Source organism: Vombatus ursinus, unplaced genomic scaffold, assembly GCF_900497805.2.
Source record: "Vombatus ursinus unplaced genomic scaffold, bare-nosed wombat genome assembly UNPS02011572.1, whole genome shotgun sequence".
In the NCBI taxonomy this organism is placed as follows: Eukaryota; Metazoa; Chordata; class Mammalia; order Diprotodontia; family Vombatidae; genus Vombatus; species Vombatus ursinus.
This window is the reverse complement of record NW_020951350.1, coordinates 683,043-705,112: the sequence shown is the minus strand read 5'-3', so window position 1 is coordinate 705,112 and position 22,070 is coordinate 683,043. Positions and strand designations below refer to the sequence as shown.

The 22,070-nt window shown below is 39.5% G+C and overlaps 1 protein-coding gene across 4 annotated transcripts in view; it reads right to left on the bottom strand.

The window, feature by feature from the left end:
* Positions 1-22,070, bottom strand: part of SYNE3 (spectrin repeat containing nuclear envelope family member 3) — a 175,226-nt gene that overhangs the window by 52,591 nt on the left and 100,565 nt on the right. For all 4 annotated transcript variants that reach the window (XM_027856572.1, XM_027856573.1, XM_027856575.1 and 1 more), the window contains 5 exons: positions 13,169-13,343; positions 9,227-9,409; positions 8,162-8,305; positions 5,134-5,268; positions 2,462-2,626 (listed from right to left, as the gene is read on the bottom strand). In XM_027856572.1, coding sequence (XP_027712373.1) covers positions 2,462-2,626; positions 5,134-5,268; positions 8,162-8,305; positions 9,227-9,409; positions 13,169-13,343 — 802 coding nt within the window. The remainder of the gene's footprint in view (positions 1-2,461; positions 2,627-5,133; positions 5,269-8,161; positions 8,306-9,226; positions 9,410-13,168; positions 13,344-22,070) is intronic.

The window sequence follows — 22,070 nt, the reverse complement described above, 5'->3', positions numbered from 1 at the left end:
AAATCATAATGGCTAGGAGAGATAGAAATTTTCTCTCCCTCCCCTTCTTTGCAGAGGTAGTGGCAAATGTAGCACTGCATATGTCAGACTTGGTTGATGTGTCAGATAGTTTTGTGGAATTATTTTATTTGCTTTTTAAAAATTGTTTGTCATAATGGATATTCTGAGTTGGGGGGGATGACATAGAGTGGAGAATATGTTGGGAAACGTAGATGATATAAAAACAAAGCATATCAATAATTTTAAAAGAGTCCAGGAGGGGAAATAAACAGCCAATTTTGTTACTAACATTTTAAAATTAATCATTGGAGGGCAGGACAATAATTATGGAGTTTATGGTAATTGTGAACAATCACATTTTACTCTTATTTGGATATGTGAATGTTTTCACTGATGATTTTAGGATCTTAGATGTAGAGTTTGAAGGAACCTCAGAGACACCTAGTCTACACCCCTTCCCCCCCAGTTCTTCATGAGAGTTAACTGAGGACTAGGACAGTTAAGGGACTTTCCCCAGGTCATACAGATAGTGTCAGAAGAGGGATTTGAACCCAGGTCCTTTGACTCCAGATTGAGCATTCTTTCTACTGAAGAATAACATAAAATCTTCTGGCATAAAACACAAAATAAAGATACCTCACTTCTCTTTTCTGCCTCTGTAAACTGCATATAATGAAAAGAACAGTGAAATTAATCCCTGTTTTCCTAAATCTATGTCTTATCTCTGTTACAAATTCTGGTTCAGTCATTTTTCAATCATGTCTACTGTAACTCTGGCAATTCACTTAAATTTTCTGAATTTCCTCATCTCTAAAATGGGGATGATATTTTAAGTAGGGACTCTCTCAAATATGAAATGTGAGGACCGAATGAGACATAGTCGATGCAAAAAACTATTATAAACTCTGAAGTTCCAGAAACAGGGAAGAGATTTTTATTTTTTGATACATGAGGCAATAGCCAGGCTCCCCAAATGAGAATTGGACTTGAGAACCCAAAGGTCCTTCCCCCGCCCCCTCCTACAGCCTATGGTCCCATGATATACTTCAGAATATCAAAACTCACTGCTCAGGACTAAAGATATTGAGAACATAGATCAGTATGAATGAGTCCTAACCATTCATTTGTGGGGGGGGGGGGGCCTTGCTCATTTCAAATGAGTATCTTATAATCCTCATTTATTGTCATTTGCCTTTTTTCCCTCAAAGTGCAATAAAAATGTACTAGTCATTTTAGGGTACCAGGGAACTGGGTTCTGGGCTACAAAGGAGATGGATAGTACAGCAGGAAAAGTTCAGAGCAGGGAGACAAGGGAGTTATAGTCTAATCCTGGCTATATTACTAGCTCACTAGCTAACCCTTGGACAGCTCACTTTTCTTTCTGCACCAACATTTCCACACCTGCAAAATGAAAAGGGCGACTAGATTATTTCCCAGCTTCCTTCCAGTCCTGTAAGTTCATAATACTAAGGTTCTATTGTAATAGACTTCTCTTCTACTGAAGAGATGAAAGAGGACATGGAGAAGCAGCCAAAAGGAATAGAATAGAAGCAACGTGAGCAAAGGGAGTAATAACACCTTTGTGGTGGTTTGTAAGGCAGGGGAGGGCAGGGTGGGACCACCAAAGACCCTGAAGATAAAAGCAGGTGAAATATCTCTGGTACTGATGCTGTCAAGTTAGAAAAATTTTGGAGGTATTCCTTTGTCCCATCACAATATCCATTTGCTGACTTTAAGAGAGATTCTTACTAGAATAGAAAACTCTTCCAAAACAGAAAATGTCCTCTGGATCATTTTCTGCTTCCCTGAGAGGATTGGATCAGAAAAACTCTAAGGAGTTTTTTGGTACTGTTTCATGTTCTATTGTTCCATCCTCAAGTCTCTTTCAGCTCTAATACTGTGTGCTTGACAATCCTTTCCTGCTGTAATGTATTACATTCTATATTCTAACATTACATGTTGTAAGATTCTTTCTAAGCCTAATGCTCTAGGTTTAATTTTCCTTTCCAGAACTAATATTCCCCGAATCTATGGTCTCATGTTTCATGTTCTACATTTCTTTTCACTCCAACATTCTATGATTCCACCTCCTTCAAAGAGAAGCATATTGCTTTAGCTGGTCAGAAGACAAGCAATTTCATTTAGAAAGAGAAAATTGGGGTGTTAATTTACATTATGAACACAAATCAAAATTTAGTTCTACTCATCCACCTGTGAAATCTTAGGCTGATCATCCCTCAGTTACTCCAACCACAGAATTACGTTATTAAAATCTAGTTCAAAATCCAAAGAAGCCATTAGGTGAACAGAAGTGGCTCCCACTTGATACTTTACCTAAATCAAGATTTAGCTCACTTGCTCCCAGAACTGCTGTTTTTTTTTTTCAAAACTACATTTTAATCCTCTGCAGCTTGGCTTTCCAGTAAGCGAAATCTCATTCCTAAGGAGGAAGTCTACTTACCTCAATATCTTCTATGGATTGGCCATCTACTTTCCACTCGTCTTCATTCCCTTGGTAGGATTCCAGTTTTTGTTTGGTCATCCCAATCCACTGCTGGAGCTCCCACAGTTTGTGGTTGAATGTCCAGTGCTCCCGAACATCCTGCTGGCTTTGTTCCATAGTTATCTACAAAACCAGGAGGGCACCTAGTATATTAGCACCAACTTGGACAAACAGCTATTTATTAATATTAAGAGGTAATAAAGAGAACAGAAGAAAGATATCCTAGCTCTGCTTCCTAATTCACTCTGTGACTGAGGCAGCTAGGTGCCACAGTGGATAAAACACTAGGCCTGGAGTGAGAATGACCTACATTTAAATCCAGCCTCTCACACTTAACATCTGTGTGCCTCAGTTTCCTTAACTCTAAAATGGGGGTCATAATAGTACCTCTCTCACAGGGTTGTGTTGTGAGGATCAAATGAGATAATTATATATTTTAAGTACTTAGCACAGTACCTGACATAATTGGCAGTTAATAAATACCTGTCTCTTCTCCTCCCTTTCCCTCTCCTCTCCCTTCACCTTCCCCTTTCTTCTCTTCCCTTTTTCTTGACTACTGGCTTAGTTTCCAAATCTATAAAATGAGCAGGTTACCAGAAGAACCCTAAGGTCTTTTACAGCTTTGATATTCTATGAAACTCACCTTTTTATGGCATTATACTAAACTGATTTCTGGTTACTTTATGTCTCATATACCCATAACAAAATCAATTCAATTTAATAAGGACTTACTTAGTGTCAACTACATGAAAGGCACAAAGGCATCTGGTCACCTCTTATCTAGATGTAAATACGAGATGAGTCCTTCCTTCAGTCCCATCTCTGTCTACTGAAATCTCTCCCTCAAGGCCCAGTTCAGGTGCTATCTTCTTTATGTATGTATGTAGTGTGGGCTCTTCCTGGGAGACAGCCTTCTTAAAATATCTCATAACACTTTGAATTTTGGCCCTCTCTTTGGTATAAAAGTTATTTGTCACATAAATATGCATGTGCTTATACAAATCTTTCTTATCTTTGAATCTCCTGTAGCGCCAGGGCCTTCCACATAGTAGATGCTTAATGAATGCTTGCTGAATTGAAGAGTTTATAATATATTCAATTGTACTTATTTTTTCTCAAATTTCTCACGTTACTAAATAACAATGATAACATTTCTATAGTACTTTAAGGGTCATAAAGCATTTTTTTCACAATAATCCTGTGACATGTCTCCTGTATCATTCAACTAATAAAATCAATCCTATCCTTATTAAGCATTTGCTACGTGCCACCCACTGCTAAATGAAGAGTACACTAACCCAATGAATGAAACAATTCCTACGTGAAAGTAATCTGGAAATGTGTTAAGCACCTACTCTGTGGCCAGCAACTGTGATAAGTTCCATGAGGGCTGGAATCCTGTCTTTTCTTTCCTTTGTATCTCTCCATGGAATCTAGGGCAATGAGTCTATAACAGATGGACCCAGCCAGTAAATACAGAGTGACTAGTAATACCAAAGGCATGGATTCATGACAGGCAACATGATATAATGGAAACAGCACAAGATTTAGCATCAGGAGATGTGGGATCAAAGCTCAGATCTGCCATACTCTCAGCTCTTAGATGAAGAGACATTTCACTTCCTGAGCCTCAATTTCTTCTTTCATAAAGTAAGGATAATACAGTTTCACCAACTATCTTCACTGTTAATTTCCTCACAGGAGAAAAGCCCACTGTAAACTATAAAGTGCTATAGAAGTATGAGTTATAGTTATTTTTTGTTATTATTATTATTCAGTCTCAGCTTGGGTTAATTAAGAGAGAACATGCTTGGTGATTTAGAGTTTGAAGGAATCTGAGAAGGTAAGAATGTTGAAGCTACAGAAGAAATTTTAGAACTGAGAAAACACCTCTTCTGGTCTTTGTTTCCTCACCATAAAATGGACTAGATGAAATAACTTGCACAAAGACACACACTTTGTTCTACTTTATAGTTTCAACCCCAAATTCTGAGATGTGACTAAGCACAAGAAGAAATTAGTAAGAGAGTAGGGATAATCACTAAAAATTCATCCCACTACTGGTTTTTTAAATGTGTTTTAAAGTTAAAAATTTCCAATTAACAATCATTTGTTTTCTTTCCTTCTCACTTCTCCCTCTACAATGGAAAAAAAGAGAAAAGCAAAATTATTTAACAATGTCCATAGTCAAGCAAAACAAATTCCCACATCGGCCATGTCCAAAAAAACAAATGTCTCATTCAACACAGAGTACATACCCTTTCTGTTGGGTAATGGGTAACATCCTTCATCATTGGTTTGCCAAAACAATATTGGATTTGAAGTCATAAGACTCAATTCTGTAACTTATTAGCTATGTGACCTTGGGTTGAGAGCAAGGCCTGTCTTTTATTTTTCTTTATATCCCTGGTGCTTAGTACAGTGACTTGAACATAAATAGGCACTTAATAAATATTTATTGACTGATTTTACCTCTGTAAGCCTCAGTTTTCTCATCTGTAAAATCAGGATAATAACACACTACCTCACAGAGTTATTATGAGGATTCAATAAGATAATACATGTGCAAGCATTTTGCAAAATATAAAGTATGTGTATGTTGCTACTTTTGCTAATATTTGATAACTTACCTCCAGGGACCTCTTCAGGGTCTGATAATCAGATGAAAGTTGGCTGATTTTATGCTGGTGTCTGGGATTTGCCTGAACTAGGGGCTTCAGGTTTTCAATCTTAATTTCAAGCTCTTGCAAGTCTTCCTGGATCCGCTACAATGGAAAGAAGGAGAGAGAGTCCATCTGTTTAGCAGAATCAACATGTGGAAGAAATTGGGGTAAGGATTGGAGTAGCTTATCTGAAGGGGGGACTTCAGGGCACTTGGGTAGTGCAGTGGATAGAGTACCAGCCCTGGAGATCAGGAGGACCTGAGTTCAAATCAGACCTCAGACACATGACACTTATTAGCTGTGTGATTCTGGGCAAGTCACTTAACCCCAATTGCCTCTCCAATAAAATAAAAATAAAAAGTAAAAAAAAATGAAGGGGGGACTTGCAAAGACAGTAATACTCTAAAGTATGAGAAATGTTCTATTTTTGGCATTCAGAACATGGAGGAAGTTTTGAGGGAAGGGGACCAAAAATATCTGGAAAGGCTAGAAAGGTGAGCCAGATGTAATAAGACGAAACTGAATAGGGATAAAAGTAAAGTCTTGACTTTGGATTGAAAGAATCACCTGTATAAATGTAGAATGAAGGAGAAGAACTAGGGCATGAACAAGAATCAATGGGATGAGAAGGCATGGATGGGCTGTCATCTAAACCACATTTAAAAAGCCATCAAATCCTTAAAGAATTTTAATTTAAGCTCTTGACTCAAGACTTTAGGATCTCAGGTGGCATTAACAAAAGCTGAATGATCAGGACAAGGGAGGTTATAATTCTAGGTTACATTCTCCAAAGTAGTCAAACCAAACCTGCAGTACTGTGGGGAAAACGGTATTAGGAATTCAATGGTCAAAAACTTTATTGGTTACACACTAAAAAAAAAAAAAAAGATAGGAACCTAATAAAAATTTCATACATGTTAAATGGTTATAAAATACATAAATGCTACAATAAATTGTGACCATATTTGTGGTCTTAGATTGCTGCTTAACCTGTGCCCAGGGTCCAGAAAAAAAATGGATAACCAGTTATGGTTATCACACATTAGGAAAGATTGATAAACTGAAGTGTGTCCAGACCAGGATGTAAGAAGAAAGAAAACGAGTATTTTTTAAGCACCTACTACATTCCAGGTACAGTTAAGCAATTTATAAAAATCTCATTTGATTCTCACAACTCTGGGAGGTAGGGACTATTATCCCCATTTTATAGTTAAGGAAACTGAGTCAGACAGAGGTTAAGTGACTTGTTCGGAGTCACACAACTAGTAGGTATCTGAGGTGAGATTTGGACTCAGATCTCCTTGACTCCAGGCCCAGAGCTCTATTCATTATGCCACCCATCTCGTCACAGAAAATCGGCTGAAGGAACTAGACAATGTCAGCCTGGAAAAGGAGAACATGATAGGAGGAGGACATTAAGTATTTGAAGGACTAGAATGAAGAAGAAGAATTAGATTTATTCTGTTCCTAGAGGGTAGAACTAGAACCAATGTGTGGAAGTTACAAGGAGGGAGATGTGATTCGGGAAAATTTTCTAACAATGAGAGCCATCTAAAAGTGGCATGGTCTGTCTCCTAAGGTAGCGAGCTCTCAAATAGTAGAAATCTTCAACTAGAGACTGGATAATGACCTTTGGGGCACAGTGCAAAGGTGAGTTGTATTGAGGTATGGTCCTCTGGACAGGTTGGAATATCTGACCCATAAAGTCCCTCCCAGCTTTGTGAATCTAGAAACATCTAGAAACAAAACTTCCTCAAAGAATGAGAGACAGCTTGGGGGATAATTGAGTCTCAGGAAATATGCTTGATGTAAATATCTGTGGTGAAAAATCATATCTATAATGTCAAGTGATTGAGAAAACCCACAAATACCTTATGTTCACTTTTTTACATAGAGACTAACAACTTAGTTTCTATGTAAAATCTACTTGTTTCTGAACTAACAACAATAACCTTAATTATGGCACAGCCTTCGTTCTTCAACCAGAAAATTCTTTCTAAATTAGCAATTGCTGTGCTGGGCCTGTTCTGACATGTTCTTAATTTATTTTCTGTTTATTTAAAATGAAGGTCATGGCCCTTCCTTATTAGGAGAGCTTAACATACTTAAAATATACTTTTATTATTGGGATTTTAAAGGCCCATAGAAATTATCCACTGGAGAAAAAAAAAAGAACAAAAACAAAATGAATCTTGTTGCTCATATTAATAGTATTTTTGTGAAACTAAGAAAGGTGACATGGACAAATGGGCACATTTTTGAGTTAGGAAAATCTGGGTTTCTTCTCTTACCTCTGACTCATACTAGTCATGTGACCCTGAGCAACTCACAACCTCTCAATGTTCCAGGTAATTCTCTTAAGGCTAAATTAGACAATTGCTGATTTGCATGGGTGGAAGGAATTTTCACCCCTAGAGTTCTCTCTATATAAAACTAAGGTTTTTATCCCCTCAAAAAAGTTTCTTTTTTTTTTTTTTTAAAGAACCTCAGTGGAGACAAAGAAGAAAAAAAACTTAGGGGGAAATATGGTAGCTGTGTTCAAGTATTTGAAAGGCTGTTGAGTGGAAGGCAGAGCAGACTTGTTTGATTAGCCTTAGAGGGCAGAACTAGGAACAATTGGTGGAAATTAAAAACAGGAAAATTTATGTTGGATGTCAGGAAAAAACTTCTCAACAATCAGAGTTTATCCCAAAACGTAATGTGCATGGGTGCAGAGGGGGTGCATTCCCCATGCATTTGAGGTCTTCAAGCAAAGTCTAGATGAGTGGGGATTCCTTTGGGTATGAATGAGACTAGATCCCCACTGAACTACCTTCAAAGATGAAAAATTGCGTGACAACAGGCATCAGCTAAATAAAACCATTCAGTTGGAGAACGAAGGCATTAACCACAGTTTGGATGGATGACTGAAGCCTCTCCTTCAGAGCTAACCTAGTGATTTACTAACTGTCACTGGGTCCCTGGCTGAGACATATGCCTACATTATCCCACTTACCTGCAAGCGCTGGAGCTGGGCCTGCTTACTAGGGAGGTCTTGCTGAAACACCTTCTCTGCTTCTGCCCTGATGTGGAGATCTGCTAACCTCTTCTGCAGTGGTTCAAACGCAGTATCAAAGTCATTGTGCTGAGATATTGCACTCTAGAGAGACAGTGACACACATCATGAAAATCAAGCCATTTCTTCATCTGGACTCTTTAACAAGACCCATGTCATGTCCAATACAAAAAAGGAAGGGCACTACTTGCTTAAATATTTGAAGTACTGTCATGGGGAAAAGGAAAAACATCTGTTCTGTGCGGTTCTCTTTTAGGTATTATGCTTATTTTTGTGTATATTAAGTTTCCCTTGGTAGTATATAAGCTCCTTGAGGGCAGTGACTATGTTTTTTCGCTCTTTAATCTCTGTATCCCCAGTGTCTAGAACAGTGCCTTGTACAAAGTAGGTATCTAATAAGGGAAGTAGATTTAGCTCGCAATTAAAGTTGGCAAGCAATAGAACGGACTGCCTTTGTCACTGGAAGCTCACAATAACAATCAGCCATTAAACATTTATTAAACACCCTCTATGTGCCAGGCACTGTGCTAATTGTCAGTAATGCAAAGAAAGGCAAAGGACAGCTCCTGCTTTCAAGGAAGTCACAGTGTAATGTGAGAGACAACGTGCAAACAACTATGTACAAACAAGCTACAAGATAAACTGAAAATAATTAACTGAGAAAAGGCACTAAAATTAAGAGGAACTGGGAAAGGCTTCCTGTAGAAGGTGAGATTTCAGCTGGGACTTGAAGGAAGGCAGAAGCAGAAAGGAGGGAGAGCATTGTAAGTGAAAATTATTTAGAGCTAAAAGGGCTTTAGAGAAATAGTAGAGGCGAGGCCTGTCAGAGATACTTAAGAAAGGATATTCTTGCAGAAGGAAGGGGTTGGAGCAGATGACTTCTAAGTTTCTGTCAGATTCTGAGTTTCTCTGACTTCTTGGTTCATTGTGTCCTTGAATTTGCACCACAACCAAGGAATTTATCGCTGGACAGGAACCGAGTCCTTGGTGGGAAGTGATACTCACTTGCATTTTGCTGTTTCTTTGCAAGAGATTGTTATGCAGCAGGTCTCTCTCCCTGATAGTGCTGGCCACCTGTTCGAGGAAAGACTGTGCCTTTTCTTCACCAAAGATGCTGATCAGCAAATCCTTCTTCAGGTTTAACATGATCAGTTGTTCCTTCAGGCGTGAGCTTTCAGCCAATGCTGCCTAAAGAACAAATATCTGATTAACCATTACATAATTTAAGGGTACAAAAAATTTTTAAAAAGAAATCTGTTCATAATTATTCAGGTCACTGAGGAACCAGTTAATGTAAGTTTCCAGAAGCACAGAGATCTCACACAGAAATTGAAGCTTGGTGTAGTAAGAAGTTGGATATTCATGGCTTTCAAAAAACCCTCAACATTATTTTGATATGATTTTTCACACCAGATTTTTATACCAAACATATTTCTTGGAGACCAGTTGTTACCCAAGTGGCTTTCTCTTTTTTTCTGGAATGTCTGGTTTTTGTTTTTATTTTCCTCCTAGATGTAACAGAATCCTTTAAAGAAGCACTATCCTAATGTGATTCTGAGCTCAGGCCTGGGTCATCAGCTTAAGACTCCTCATTGGTGGAGAGGAGGATGACTCTGCACGGATGAGCTCTCCCTCAAGGAGTGAGATAGCTCAGCTCACCTAACAGAAAAGAAGGCCTCAGCCTCACCCAAGGGAAAGTTCCCTGAAATCTCAAGGGAGAAAACCTAGAAATCAGGGTTATGTTGAGGCACTGGATCCTCTACCTTATAGATGTCAAACACTCAGCCCCACATGGCCTGCAGGCCTTATGTTCCTGAGTGAAGCCCAAAGCAGATTAAAATTTGGAAATATTTAGCAAAATAATTAAAAACACAATAGAACATAGATAATGCTAATATGTGGTTTTTAAGTGATTTTGCAGAGATAGACGGTTTGAATTTGACATCACTGTCTGCCTCTAAAACTTCATCTGTGTGGTTACTCCTTCCACCAACACAGAGAGCAACCCCAACCAACCTTAGTACATGGCTTTATAAGTTGCTGTGACCAAATAATCTAGTGCCTTCTGAAACTTATCTTGTTTGCTCCTTGTACAACAGATACACAGTCTGTATTCCCAGTCCCTCGCGCAGTTCCTAACAAACAGTAGGAGCTTAATGACTGTTGACTGCTTGTTCTGATCAGTATCCAAACCTTTCCCAGATGGGCAGAACTAGCCAGGGTTCACAGTTAGTGACCCACAGTCACCTATACATCGTGGTCAGATATTAGAGGAGTAGCTGTGGACTCTAGGGATTTGGAGAAGGAGGAAATTAGTGTAGTCAAGGAATTTTTCATGGAGGAGGTGGAATTTGGGACAGGAATTGAGTGCAACACAGAAAGTACAACAATCATGTTAGGTCCAGCCCTCATCATACCCGGAACTGCAAAAACCATCTGATCCAGTACATTTCTCTTTATTTCTGTGCCAAGTCTTCTGCCTCCAAATCCAGCCCCCTTTCTACTACACCATATTGCCTTTACCTCCCTCTGTACTTTCCCAGCCCCATGCCTCTACTCACAGTGTTACTTAAGCCTGGGATGCCATCCTTCTCTGTATTCCTTATGCTCATATCCTTTAAACTCCCGCTCAAATGTCACATTCATATCGAAGCCTTCTCTGTCTTTCCTGGGCACAGTTCTCCTTTCTCTCACATTTCTAATCATGTACCCACTTTGCATCTCTCTTATTTATTAGGTAATTTATTAGTATCTATATATCATATTCTCTTTCTAGACTGAAAGTTGAATGAGGCCAGGGACCTGTCTCACCTAAGTTTAGTTGGTTAGTTTGCATCTCCTCCAGCACTGACCAAAGCATATACTCTGTATTCAGGAGGTGCTGAATAAAACTGTGGAATTGAAGAGCTAGCACTTAATAAATACATTCTAATGTGGTTGCCCTGACAACATACAACCTAACTGTTGAAACCCGAACTCACATAAAAATTAAACTTCCTCCTACAGTGAACGTAGCTTAGTGAAAAACTGACGTTTAGAAGTGTCTCTATATTAGATAGCTAAGTGGTAAAATGGATAGAGTGCTGGGACTGGAGTCAGGAAGATCTAAGTTCAAATCTAGCCTCAGACATTTACTAATTTGTGTGATCCTGGGCAAGTTACTTAACCTCTGTCTGCCTTCTCAACTGTAAAACAGGAATAATAGCACTTACCTCCCAGGGTCATTTGGAAGATCAAATGAGATAATATTTGTACAAAGCGCTTAGCATGGTGCTTGGACCACAGTAGGCACTTAATAAATGCATTTTCCCCTCATCTTTCCCCTTCCACTCCTTCTCTCTTGTTGCCTGCCCTTAGGTGTAATTCTCCAAGGGGCTAGCTCAACCTTTGGGTTCTAATTCTATGAATCTTTTGGCCCTCTTAGACGTACAAGGTGGTCTTCAGCAAGGAATTGATGCATTCAACTGTGGTCTGTTTGGCTTTAGAACATATATTTACCCCTAGGATTCATGGAAGAGTTTTATCCAATTAGCAAATCATGTGCAAACATTTATAAAACAAATGATTATTCTTTCTACTTGAAATCTGGATTAATGAAAATTATTTTCCTTGAAGATTTAGTCATCGCTTCAAGCTAACACTTTAAAGATAGCATCTCTTACTTTAGACTTGATGAAAAAACACATACCTAGAGAATGTCAGAGCTTGGAGGGACCTTAAAATTATAGAATATGAGAGCTGGAAGAGATTTTAAAGATTATCCTCCTCATAATAAATTATGCATACTTATAAAGTAGTTTAAAATTTGCAAAACACTTCATATACATTATATCTCATTTGAGCCTCAGAAAGATCCTGTGAAGTGGTACTACACTTATCTCCTTTTCCAAAGTAGGCAGCTGGTTACCAGAAGTGAGAGACATCATAGAATCAGTAAAAGTTGAAAGGGACTTTAGAGATTACCTAGTCTAATCACCTTCTTTTGCAGCTGGTGAAACTGAGGCTTAGAGAAGGGAAATGATTGACCCAAAGTCTGAAGCCCACATTATTTCCCTCTGCGATTACATTAGTGGATGATAATTACTCCAGTTTATTGTACCACCCAGATAGCATGTGGATTTTGACAGAGGTTGTCAGTGTCACAATTCAAACAATGATGAGGTGGGTAATGCAAGCATTATTATTTTGAGGGGAGGGGGATCACAGAATTATACAACTGCAGTTGTAGAAAAGCCTTTAGAGGTCATCTAGTATAATCTATATTTTGGGTGAGGTGGAAGGAAAGACATAAGTATTTATTATGCACTCACTGTGTGCCAAACACTATGATAAGTGATTTATAAATACTGTCTTGTTCAATCCTCACAACAACTCTGGGAGGAAGGTGCTGTTATTATCCCATTTTTACAGTTGAGAAAACTGAAAACTGAAGCAAACTGAGGTTAAGTACCTTACCCGGGGCCACACACCTGTAAGTGTCTGAGGTGGGATTTGAACTCAGGTCTTCCCTGATTCCAGGCCCAGGGGTCTATCCAGTGTACCACCTAGCTGCCTCTGTGGGTCTCTGTGCTCTCCAAATCATACAAACTTAGATAGCCATCTATTATGCCTATGTCCAAGATGATAGCAAGAAGCACTTTATTTATTAGGAGTGAAAAACTGCTTCTCTGCCACTCTCAGTGAGCTGCTTCATGTATATTTCCTTCCAGCACAAACTAAAGGAGGGGGCAGCTAGGTGGTGCGGTGGATAAAGCACCAGCCCTGGAGTTAAGAGGACCTGAGTTCAAACCCATCCTCAAACACATAACACTCACTAGCTGCGTGACTCTGGGCAAGTCACTTAACCCCAACTGCCTCACCAAAAAGCAAACGAAAACAAAAAGCAAACAAACAAAACAACTAAAGGAACCCAATCTAGTCTTCCTCTCATGATACCATCCCATTTACCTCAATCTGTGGCAAAAAGGTATGTATTGATGCGAGATCAGGGAGGCTGTCGGTGACAGCCAAGAGTTTCTGGGCCAATGCCTTCCACAGCTGGAACTCTTGAATTGGGTGCTGAAAGTACTGCCACAGGTCTGTGCCAGAACGGTTTCTCAGTTTAGAAGAATTTTCTTTAACCCTGTAAGGATCAAAAGAAAATACAGAAGACTGTTTGAGCAGGATGGCCTCATTCACATAGCACTGCTTGGGGTTGTTAAGGAGATAGGGATATTGATTAGGATGAAAATCCCCCAGCATTCTCCTCCTGGACCCCACGAAAGTGTGCCCTGGTCTGATAAGACCAGACTTTGACTGACAATTTAACTTCCCCTATTCTAAGGGAGGGTGGGGGCGGCTGAAGCTATGGGAAGGGTGGGGTTCAGGAGCAAATGTGCAACCTAAGAGTAAGAATGCAAGTCCTAGGGCAAACAAGGAAGGGCAGCCTTTGAGACTAGCAACTATGTAAGGGGACTGAAATGACTCCCTTAGAGAACTGTGTGGGGAGAGCAGTGGGCAGGAGACCCTGAGCTGGACTCTCTGATAGGGGTTGCATGACCAAGCTATGCAAAAACAATACAAAGCTGGGTTCCTGGAACCCTCTGGGCTGCTGAGAGCAGAGCTGGTGATTTCTTAGCCCCTTTCTTGTCTTTCTGGGAGAGCATGTTTTCCAAATCTCCATTTCCTAAGAATTTATTTACTTTCCCTGTTTACTTCCATCTTATAAGTATGATAAACATGGCAAACCTCTGCATTGCTAATTTACATGTGTTTGTTTACCAGTGGTGGCATAGAGAGACAGCAGTTGGGGAGCACACAGGAGGAGAGACTTTATAGTTGTGGTATATATATATATATATATTATACCTGAGAAATTCTCTAGCTTTGGGTTTGGGCTACAGAGAGATAACCATTGATTCACTTTTTTAAAACAACTTCCCAAGATAGATGCAGAAACTTACACCCAGATCTTTCTGGGAAAATGGTCAGCTATTTTTGTCTGGGGGAGATTATGATGAGCTGTCTGGCCTTGGGAAGTGGGGCCTTGGCCGGTTCACTTCTCTTTGCTTTTCCAAGGTTGATTTGAAAAGAAGCCAGAGGGAAGGAGCCAAGAGAGTGATTGAGAATGAGTAGTACTGCCCCCCATCCCCGTCAAGGGTAAGGGGAAGTATGAGGGAGTGATGATCCTACTTATTCAGCATAGCCTAGAGCTCACTGTCCTCACTACTGCTAAATTAATTTTCACCAGAAGGACAGTCAGATAACATTCTCTATGAGTGACTTCTGCACTCCCCACAAAGCAGGAAGCCAATTCTCTTCCTTCCAAGCTGGAGGCCAATTCTGCACGTTCAGAATGTGCTATCAGTAAGCTACTCCAAGGTCTGATGGTTGACCTTAACTCCCCGAAAATGCCTTATGTCCCAAAGTCTGATGTTTGTGTCGTTCAGTGGTAAGCTCCAAATTGCCCACTGGGAGTAAGGCCAAAGACAAAGCTGAATGGCTCGCCTAAGTCATGTAACTCAGCACCACCTGCTGTATATATATCAGCACTTGAAATCTGAGGAGGTCAATGAACATAAGGCAGTTTTGAAAAATAATGCAGGTGTCTGCCATTTTTCAAAACAAAAACAAGCAAGAGCACTCTTAATAGAAATGCTGGAGGCAAGCCAAGACATGTTGTAAGGACTTTTCAGACACAGTACTGGTGACATTCAACCTGAAATGCTTTTAATTACAACTTCATGCCTTTATAAAAACTGCAGAAAGTAGATTAAAAAAAAAAGGTCACATAGGTTGTAGCTCTATTTACTGTAAATGGATGGATGTATAGATAGATGGATGGAGTAAGACAGGGGCATAGAAAGAGACACACAGGAAAACAAAGACAGAGATGAGAAGACATTTATTAAGTACTTACAGTATGTCAGCTACTGTGCCAAAAATAAAGATTCCAGAATAGAAACCCTAGTATTCCCTGACAACATGCAAGGGGTCCATGGACCAAATTTCTTAGGAGAAGGAAATGAGAAAAGGAAATGAAGCTTCTTACAGTATGGGAGGCAACAGGCTTAGGAGAATTATACTCCCTTTGTGTGAACCAAAGCAGACCCTGAGTAGGAGAATTCACAAAGGCAGAAAGGAAGGAAGGAGAGGCTCTCAAACTACTTTGAATACCTGAAAGCCACAACTTATTGTTTAACTCACAGGGGCTCATCAATGATACTTGGTACCCTCAAACTTCCCAACCATGAAATCAGGAACAATATACTGGTTACTGAAAGGCAGAATGACACAAAGAAAGATCTTGATTAAGTACAGGGTAGTGAGGGGGTGGGGATATAATCTTGATGGCCAGTTCAGATGACACAGATTTCCACGAGGGACCATCAGGGATGTAACCAATAACTTCTTCACCTCATACTAGGGAACTCCATTCATAATGATACTCAAACACCTTAGTTTCCTGGTTCCTCAGTTCACTAATTTTCCATAACCTATTCCTCACTTACACACAGAGTTGGTCATACCCTTGATCTTGAACCCATTTCCATCTTTATGAACTCTGAAATTCCTTCATTTGATCAGAATTTTTTGTTATTCCATTTCTCCTCTCTACTTTAAAACGCCGAAACCTGTTCTTCATGCTCACTATGACTTCCAATCCCTCTACCCCGGGTCCTTTCACAAGCCATCTCTCCTGCACTGGATGCAGCTTCCTATCTTCCCTATCCTGATTCCTTGATGAGACAGTTGAACTCCACTGCCTCCTAATCATACCACCAGTCATACCTTGCCAAGTGCCACCTTGGACCACTTCTACCATCTACTGCCTTCATTTCTATTCCTGTGCTGTTGAATGGAACTGGAGAAAGTCATAAAACTGTGCTGACTGGGCCCACTACAAATTTATGTTACATGATCTCAACTGAGCCCTCACTGCAGCAAGGCAACCTTTCATACATCACTAATTGAGTCACATCCCAGTCACCAAAATGATTTTGCCAAGCCTTTTTATCCCTCTGACCTCCCATTGCATGCCCTTTCCCCCATCATCTTAGCAGAATGCCTTGCCTCTTACTTCACTGAAAAAATTTAAGGTCATTCACTGAGACCTCCCTCTTATTCCTTCCTCTTTATGTCACATCACTCAGGTGTCTTCTCCTGCTATAACCTCTGTCTCAAATTAAGAGGTGTCCCTCCTCCTTACCAAGGCTAGCTAGCCCATCTCTTGGCCTGCACCATTGATTCAATTCCATCCCGCTTTCACTAGTAGATTTCTCCCTCAATCTCCCCTACTGTCTCATTAATCTTCAATTGCTTCCTCTCTATTGGCTACATCCCTGCAGCCTACAAACACTCTTATGTCTCCCCCTTTGTTAAAAAAAAAAATCCTCACTTTATCCATCCATCCTTACGAGTTATTATTTTATGTCTCTCCTCCCTTTCAAGGCCTTCAGAAATCTGACTCTAAGTGGTACCTTCACTTCCTCTCTCCTTACTCTATTCCACACTCTACAGTTTGGCTTCTACCTCCAACATTCAAATGAAATTGCTTTTTCCAAAGTCACCAATGATCTCACACTTGTCAAACCTGATCTTTTCTCAACCCTTATCATTCTTGACCTCTCCGCAGCCTTCAGCACTGTCAATCAACCTCTTTTCTTTGATAGTTTCTTCTCCGTAGGTTTCCTTGACACTGCTTTGTCTTGCTTCTCTTTCTAACATCCTGGTCCTTCTTTCATCCAGGTCATGCCGCTAACTATGAATGTCACCCAAGGCTCTTTCCTAGGTCCTTTTCTCTTTTCACTCTCTAGCTTGGTGATTTCATCAGTGAATCCATGGATTAATTGATCATCTCTATACTGCTAATTCAATCAATTTATCCAGTCCTAACTTTACTCCTGATCTTTAGTCTCACATCTCTAAATGGATGTGACATCTTAGCAGGTTAAAAGGAACTCATTATCTTTCCCCCAAAACCTTCTTTTCTGAACATCTCTGTTACCGTGAAGGGAACCACCATCCTCCTAGTTATTTAGGCTCACAACATAAGTGTCTTCCATGACTCCTCACTTTTTCATTTCCCCATGTTCAATCTGTTGTCAAGGCCTGCCAGTTTTACTTTTGCAACACCTTACGCACATCCCCTTGTCTCTGCCACCACCTTGGTGAAGACACTTATCACCTCGCACCTGGACTATCGCAAGTCTCTGGCTGTCCTCCTTGTCTCAAGTCTCTCCCCACTCCAGTCTGTCCTTCACTCAGCTGTCAAATTCATCTTCCCAAAGTGTAGGTGTGAACATGCCATGTCCCTGTTTGATTATTCCAATAACTCTCTACTACTTCCAGAATCAAATAAATCCTCTTTGGGACTTTAAAGACCTTGACAATCTAGTCTCTTCCTACCTTTCCATTCTTACTCTATGCTCCAGTAACACTGGCCTCCTGTTGTTCCTTGTATACTCTTATCTCCCAACTCCATACCTTTGTCCTGGTGGTCCCCCATGCCTGGCATTCTCTCCCTCTTTACCCCTACCTTTGGTTTCCTTCACTTCCTTTAAGACTTATCTCAAGCACCACCTTCTACAGTAGGTTTTTCCCAGTTTCCTCAATGACTTGAGCCTTACTCTCTAAGTTTACCTTGCTTCTACTCTATATATATGCACCTCTGGGCTTGCGCCTATTTATTGGTATGTCACCTCTCAAATAGTATATAAGCTCCATGAGGAAAGAGGATATTTTTGTGTTTTTGCCTTTCTTTTTACTCCCAACACTTACATCGACAGCCTGGTACATACTAAGCACTTAACAAATATTTGGTGATTGATAGACACATTGATAATAGCTCATACTTCTAGCACCTTAAGGTTTATAAATTTCTTTCTTCACAACAACCCTATGAGGTAGGTAATGTAAGTATTATCATCCTTATTTTACAAATGAGGAAACTCAGGGTCAGAGATGTAAAGTACAATTCCCATTTATTTAATGGTTGAGGAAATTAAAGGTCAGAATATGTAAGCAACTGGCCCATGGTTACTAGCTAGGATAAGAGCCAGAATTGAAAACTAGGTCTGCTGAATTTAAGCCAGGACCTTTCCACTACATAAAAGCGCCTCTGCCTGCTCTTTGTCAGAACCTGGCTGCAACCCCAGATTCTTCTTTGAGGAGGCCCTCTTAGTTTTTCCAATTCATACCATTGATTCTCCCACTGGCTGAACCTTCTGAGACTCAAAGCCAAGAATCACACAACATTACCACTGGAAGCCACCTTCAGGTTCAGTTAGTTCAGCTCCATCATTTTGCTACTCCTTTACAGTGTTCTACAGTGTTGGATGGTGCAGTTGGTAAGAATGCTGGACCTGGACTCAGGATGACTTGAGTTCAAATCCCACCTCATACACTCACTTGTTATGTGCCCCTGGGTAAGTCACTTAACAGTTATCTCAGCTTTGTTGTCTTCATCTACCTCACTGGGTTATGAGGATTAAATGAGATAACATGTATAGAATCTTGCAAACTTTAAAGCACTATATAAATGCTAGCTATTGTTAACAAAACTACCACAACAACAAAATTTACAAAGTATTTGCCATTCATTATCACATTTGATGCAACCACCCTGGGAACAGTTATTATTAGCTATAGTTTACAAGAGAACATGCTGACCAGCCCAGAGAGGTTAAATATGATTTAGGTCACATCACGATAGTTGCAAAGCCAAGGCTTGAACCAATTCTTTTGACTCCTATTCAAATGTTCCTTCCATTATCCTAGGTTGTCTGGTGCCTTAATCTTAGGTTTTTCCCCCACAGATAGCACTTTCCCACATTGTATGATTCTGCCCTATTCTCAGCTGTCACTGACAGTCTCCTGGAACTCCAGCCCTACCCTAATGGTCTTGTGTTAATTCCCATAGTCCCAGATTCAGTCAGATTACCACATGCAGCATTTGGATAAGCACAGCAGGGACTGGTATGGAAATCTCTTATTCTCATCTTTCAAAGAATTCCAAAGGTGTCACTTCCATGAAACACATCTTGACTCTACCATGGTGTTAAAAAGATACCAGGACTTGTTTTCTTTTTCTTTTTCTTTTTTTGCAAGCATCTGTCTTCTTTGCTAGTGCTCTATTTCCCAAACTACTTTTAAAATTTAAGAACTTTGTGCTTATTCTCCTTGTAGATTAGAAGCACCTTAAGAAGTGTGTTTCATCTTCAGGTTAGTGCCAGGGATCACATATTTCTATTTCCCTCAAATCCTACAAGAGTCTCAGACACTACCATTTTGAGAAGAGGGGAGAAGTAAGGAAAGATGTATCTCATTCTCAGCTTTCCTGTCAGTATGGGACAAAGGTTACTTAGAGACAATACATTAAGGAATTGGGGAGGGAAGTTAAGCCAAGAAGGAAGTAAAAGGGGAGGAAAGAAGGAAGAGATAAGAAAGGACTTCCTGTTAAGATGGTTATATAAATGGTTGCAAAGGAACTCAGCTTCCACATATGTATTTCACCAAACATCAATAGAGAGTACCAGACCAAATAATGACCAAGAATTCCAAAGAGAAACTACAGTAAACTCATTCACCTAGCAGAGGAGAAAAGCCAGCAGAAGCTCTGGTAAAACATTCTGTAACACTTCTAGCATGGACCAGAGACACTCCCAGGATGCTGAAATATACTGTGCTCTATACCCATGAAGACAGGGGTATTCAGCTGAAGAAGTTGCAGGATAGTTGAAAATCTGCAAGCCTCTAACCAAGAAACCAGTGGAATTCAGGTTGAGATAACCTAGGGGTAATAGAATTCACGACCTTTGAGATGTTCCAGAGGGCCTTCAAGACCACAGCACCCAACAATGGATTAAGGCATGAAACCTGTCAGTACTATGAATATGGACACACCAGAGGAAGTGGAAGCCAGCAGCAGGAACCTGGAAATTGAGACAGAACCAAACAGGGCCCAACCACTCCATCCAAGAGTATAGAAGGAGGCAAAGCCCAGCCCTAGCACAAAGTTTTAAATCAGGACCAGTGACTAGAGATAACAGTAAACAGAAAAAGACACTGAATATAATGAAGAAAAGTTATGGATCCACATGCTTCCAAAAGATCAATCTGGAAAAGAGAGCAATGCCACAAGAACTATAAGCAGAGGCCCAGAGGAAAAAAAAAAATCACTTGGCAACAAGGACATGGCTGGAAGAAATGGAGCAAGCAATGAAACACAAAATCATAAGTGAAATAACAGCTCTAGAGGAAAGAATTGGAAGGGGAAGAAAGAGTTTATATCAGAAGGTGGAAAATGTTACCCAAGTAACAAGCTCCATAAAAATGAGAATGGATAAGACAGAAATCAATTATTCCATGATGTAACAAGAAATATTAAAACAAAATTGCAACACTGAAAAATAGCATACATAAAGTATCTATCATTGGAAAAAACTGACCTGGAAAACCAGTCAAGGAGAGATAATTTAAGGTTCACCAAATTTCCTCAAAAAACAAACAAACAAAAACAAGCCTAGGTAACATTTCAAGAAGCCAAAACTGGAAACTACCAGATCTTTTAGAACCAGAGGAAAAAGTAAAAAGAAAAAGAATCCATTGGTTACTTCCTGAAAGAAACCTCGACATGAAAACTCTGAGGAAAATTATAATCAAAATTAGGAGCTTTAAATTCAAAGAAAAAATATTGGAAGCAGCCATAAAGAAAGAGTTCAAATACCAAGGAGCCACAGTCAAGAACTTGGCAACAAACACTATAAAGGAAAGGAAATTTTAGAATATGATATTCCAAAAGGCAAAAAGATGAAGGCTTACAACTGAGAATAATGAATCCTGCAAAAAATTAATATAATCCTACAAGGGATAAGAAAATGAATTTTTAGTGGAATAAAAGGTTTTGAAGCATTCCTACTGAAGAGATCTGAATGGAGCAGAAACTTTGAAATGTACACATAGGAGTCAAGAGAAGTCTAGAAAGTTAAATGCATTTGCACAATTATAAGGGCCTATATAATGATGAAATACTTATATGCTAATGGGGGAGAAGAAACAAGCATACCTTGGAGCCCCAATATCTTCTAAGGTGACAGAGAAAGATAAATAAAAACAGAGGGCTTTTGTTTTTTTTTTTCTTTTCTGTTTGGATAGTCTTAAGTGAGGAGAGTAAAAGGAAAGAAGAAAGGAATTACAAGTATAGAAAGGAAGAAGAAGGGGGTAGAATGTATTATTTCTCATAATTTTGGTATGTGCAAAGAGTATATAATCATGAACAAAAGGGTTGGAGAAGTGGACATCACATGAACCTCAAGAGGGTAGCATGGTGAATTATAAAGCAGAATCCAACAATATGTTGTTTATAAGGAACACACTTTGAACATAAAGATTCAGAAAGAATTCAAATGAGGAACTAAACAGAATTTATTATGCTCATATGAATTCAGAAAAGAGGGGGTAGTAGTCAGAACTCTGCAGCGGTAAAAATAGCCCTCTTCTCTGAGCCTCAGTTTCTTTCTCTTTAAAATGACAACACTGGACTAGAAAGGATGATCTCTATAGTCCTTTTCAACTCTACCATTTTACATTCAATTTAATTCAACAAACTGACTAAAGGCTAATATACTAGGCAGTGGGAATGCAAAGACAAAAAAATTAGTTTCTGGCCTCATAGAGATTACATTTAACTAAGGGGACAACATTCTATGATTTCTATGTATTCTATGAAGTCTAAGGTCAATAGTCTATGAATTTTGTGAGATACTGAAAATTCTATTTAGCTGGCATATGAGCTCTAAGTCAATGATATGTACAAGATGCACTTATCTCCCAACCAGCAGTGTCCTCATCCATAGAATTTGAAAGATGG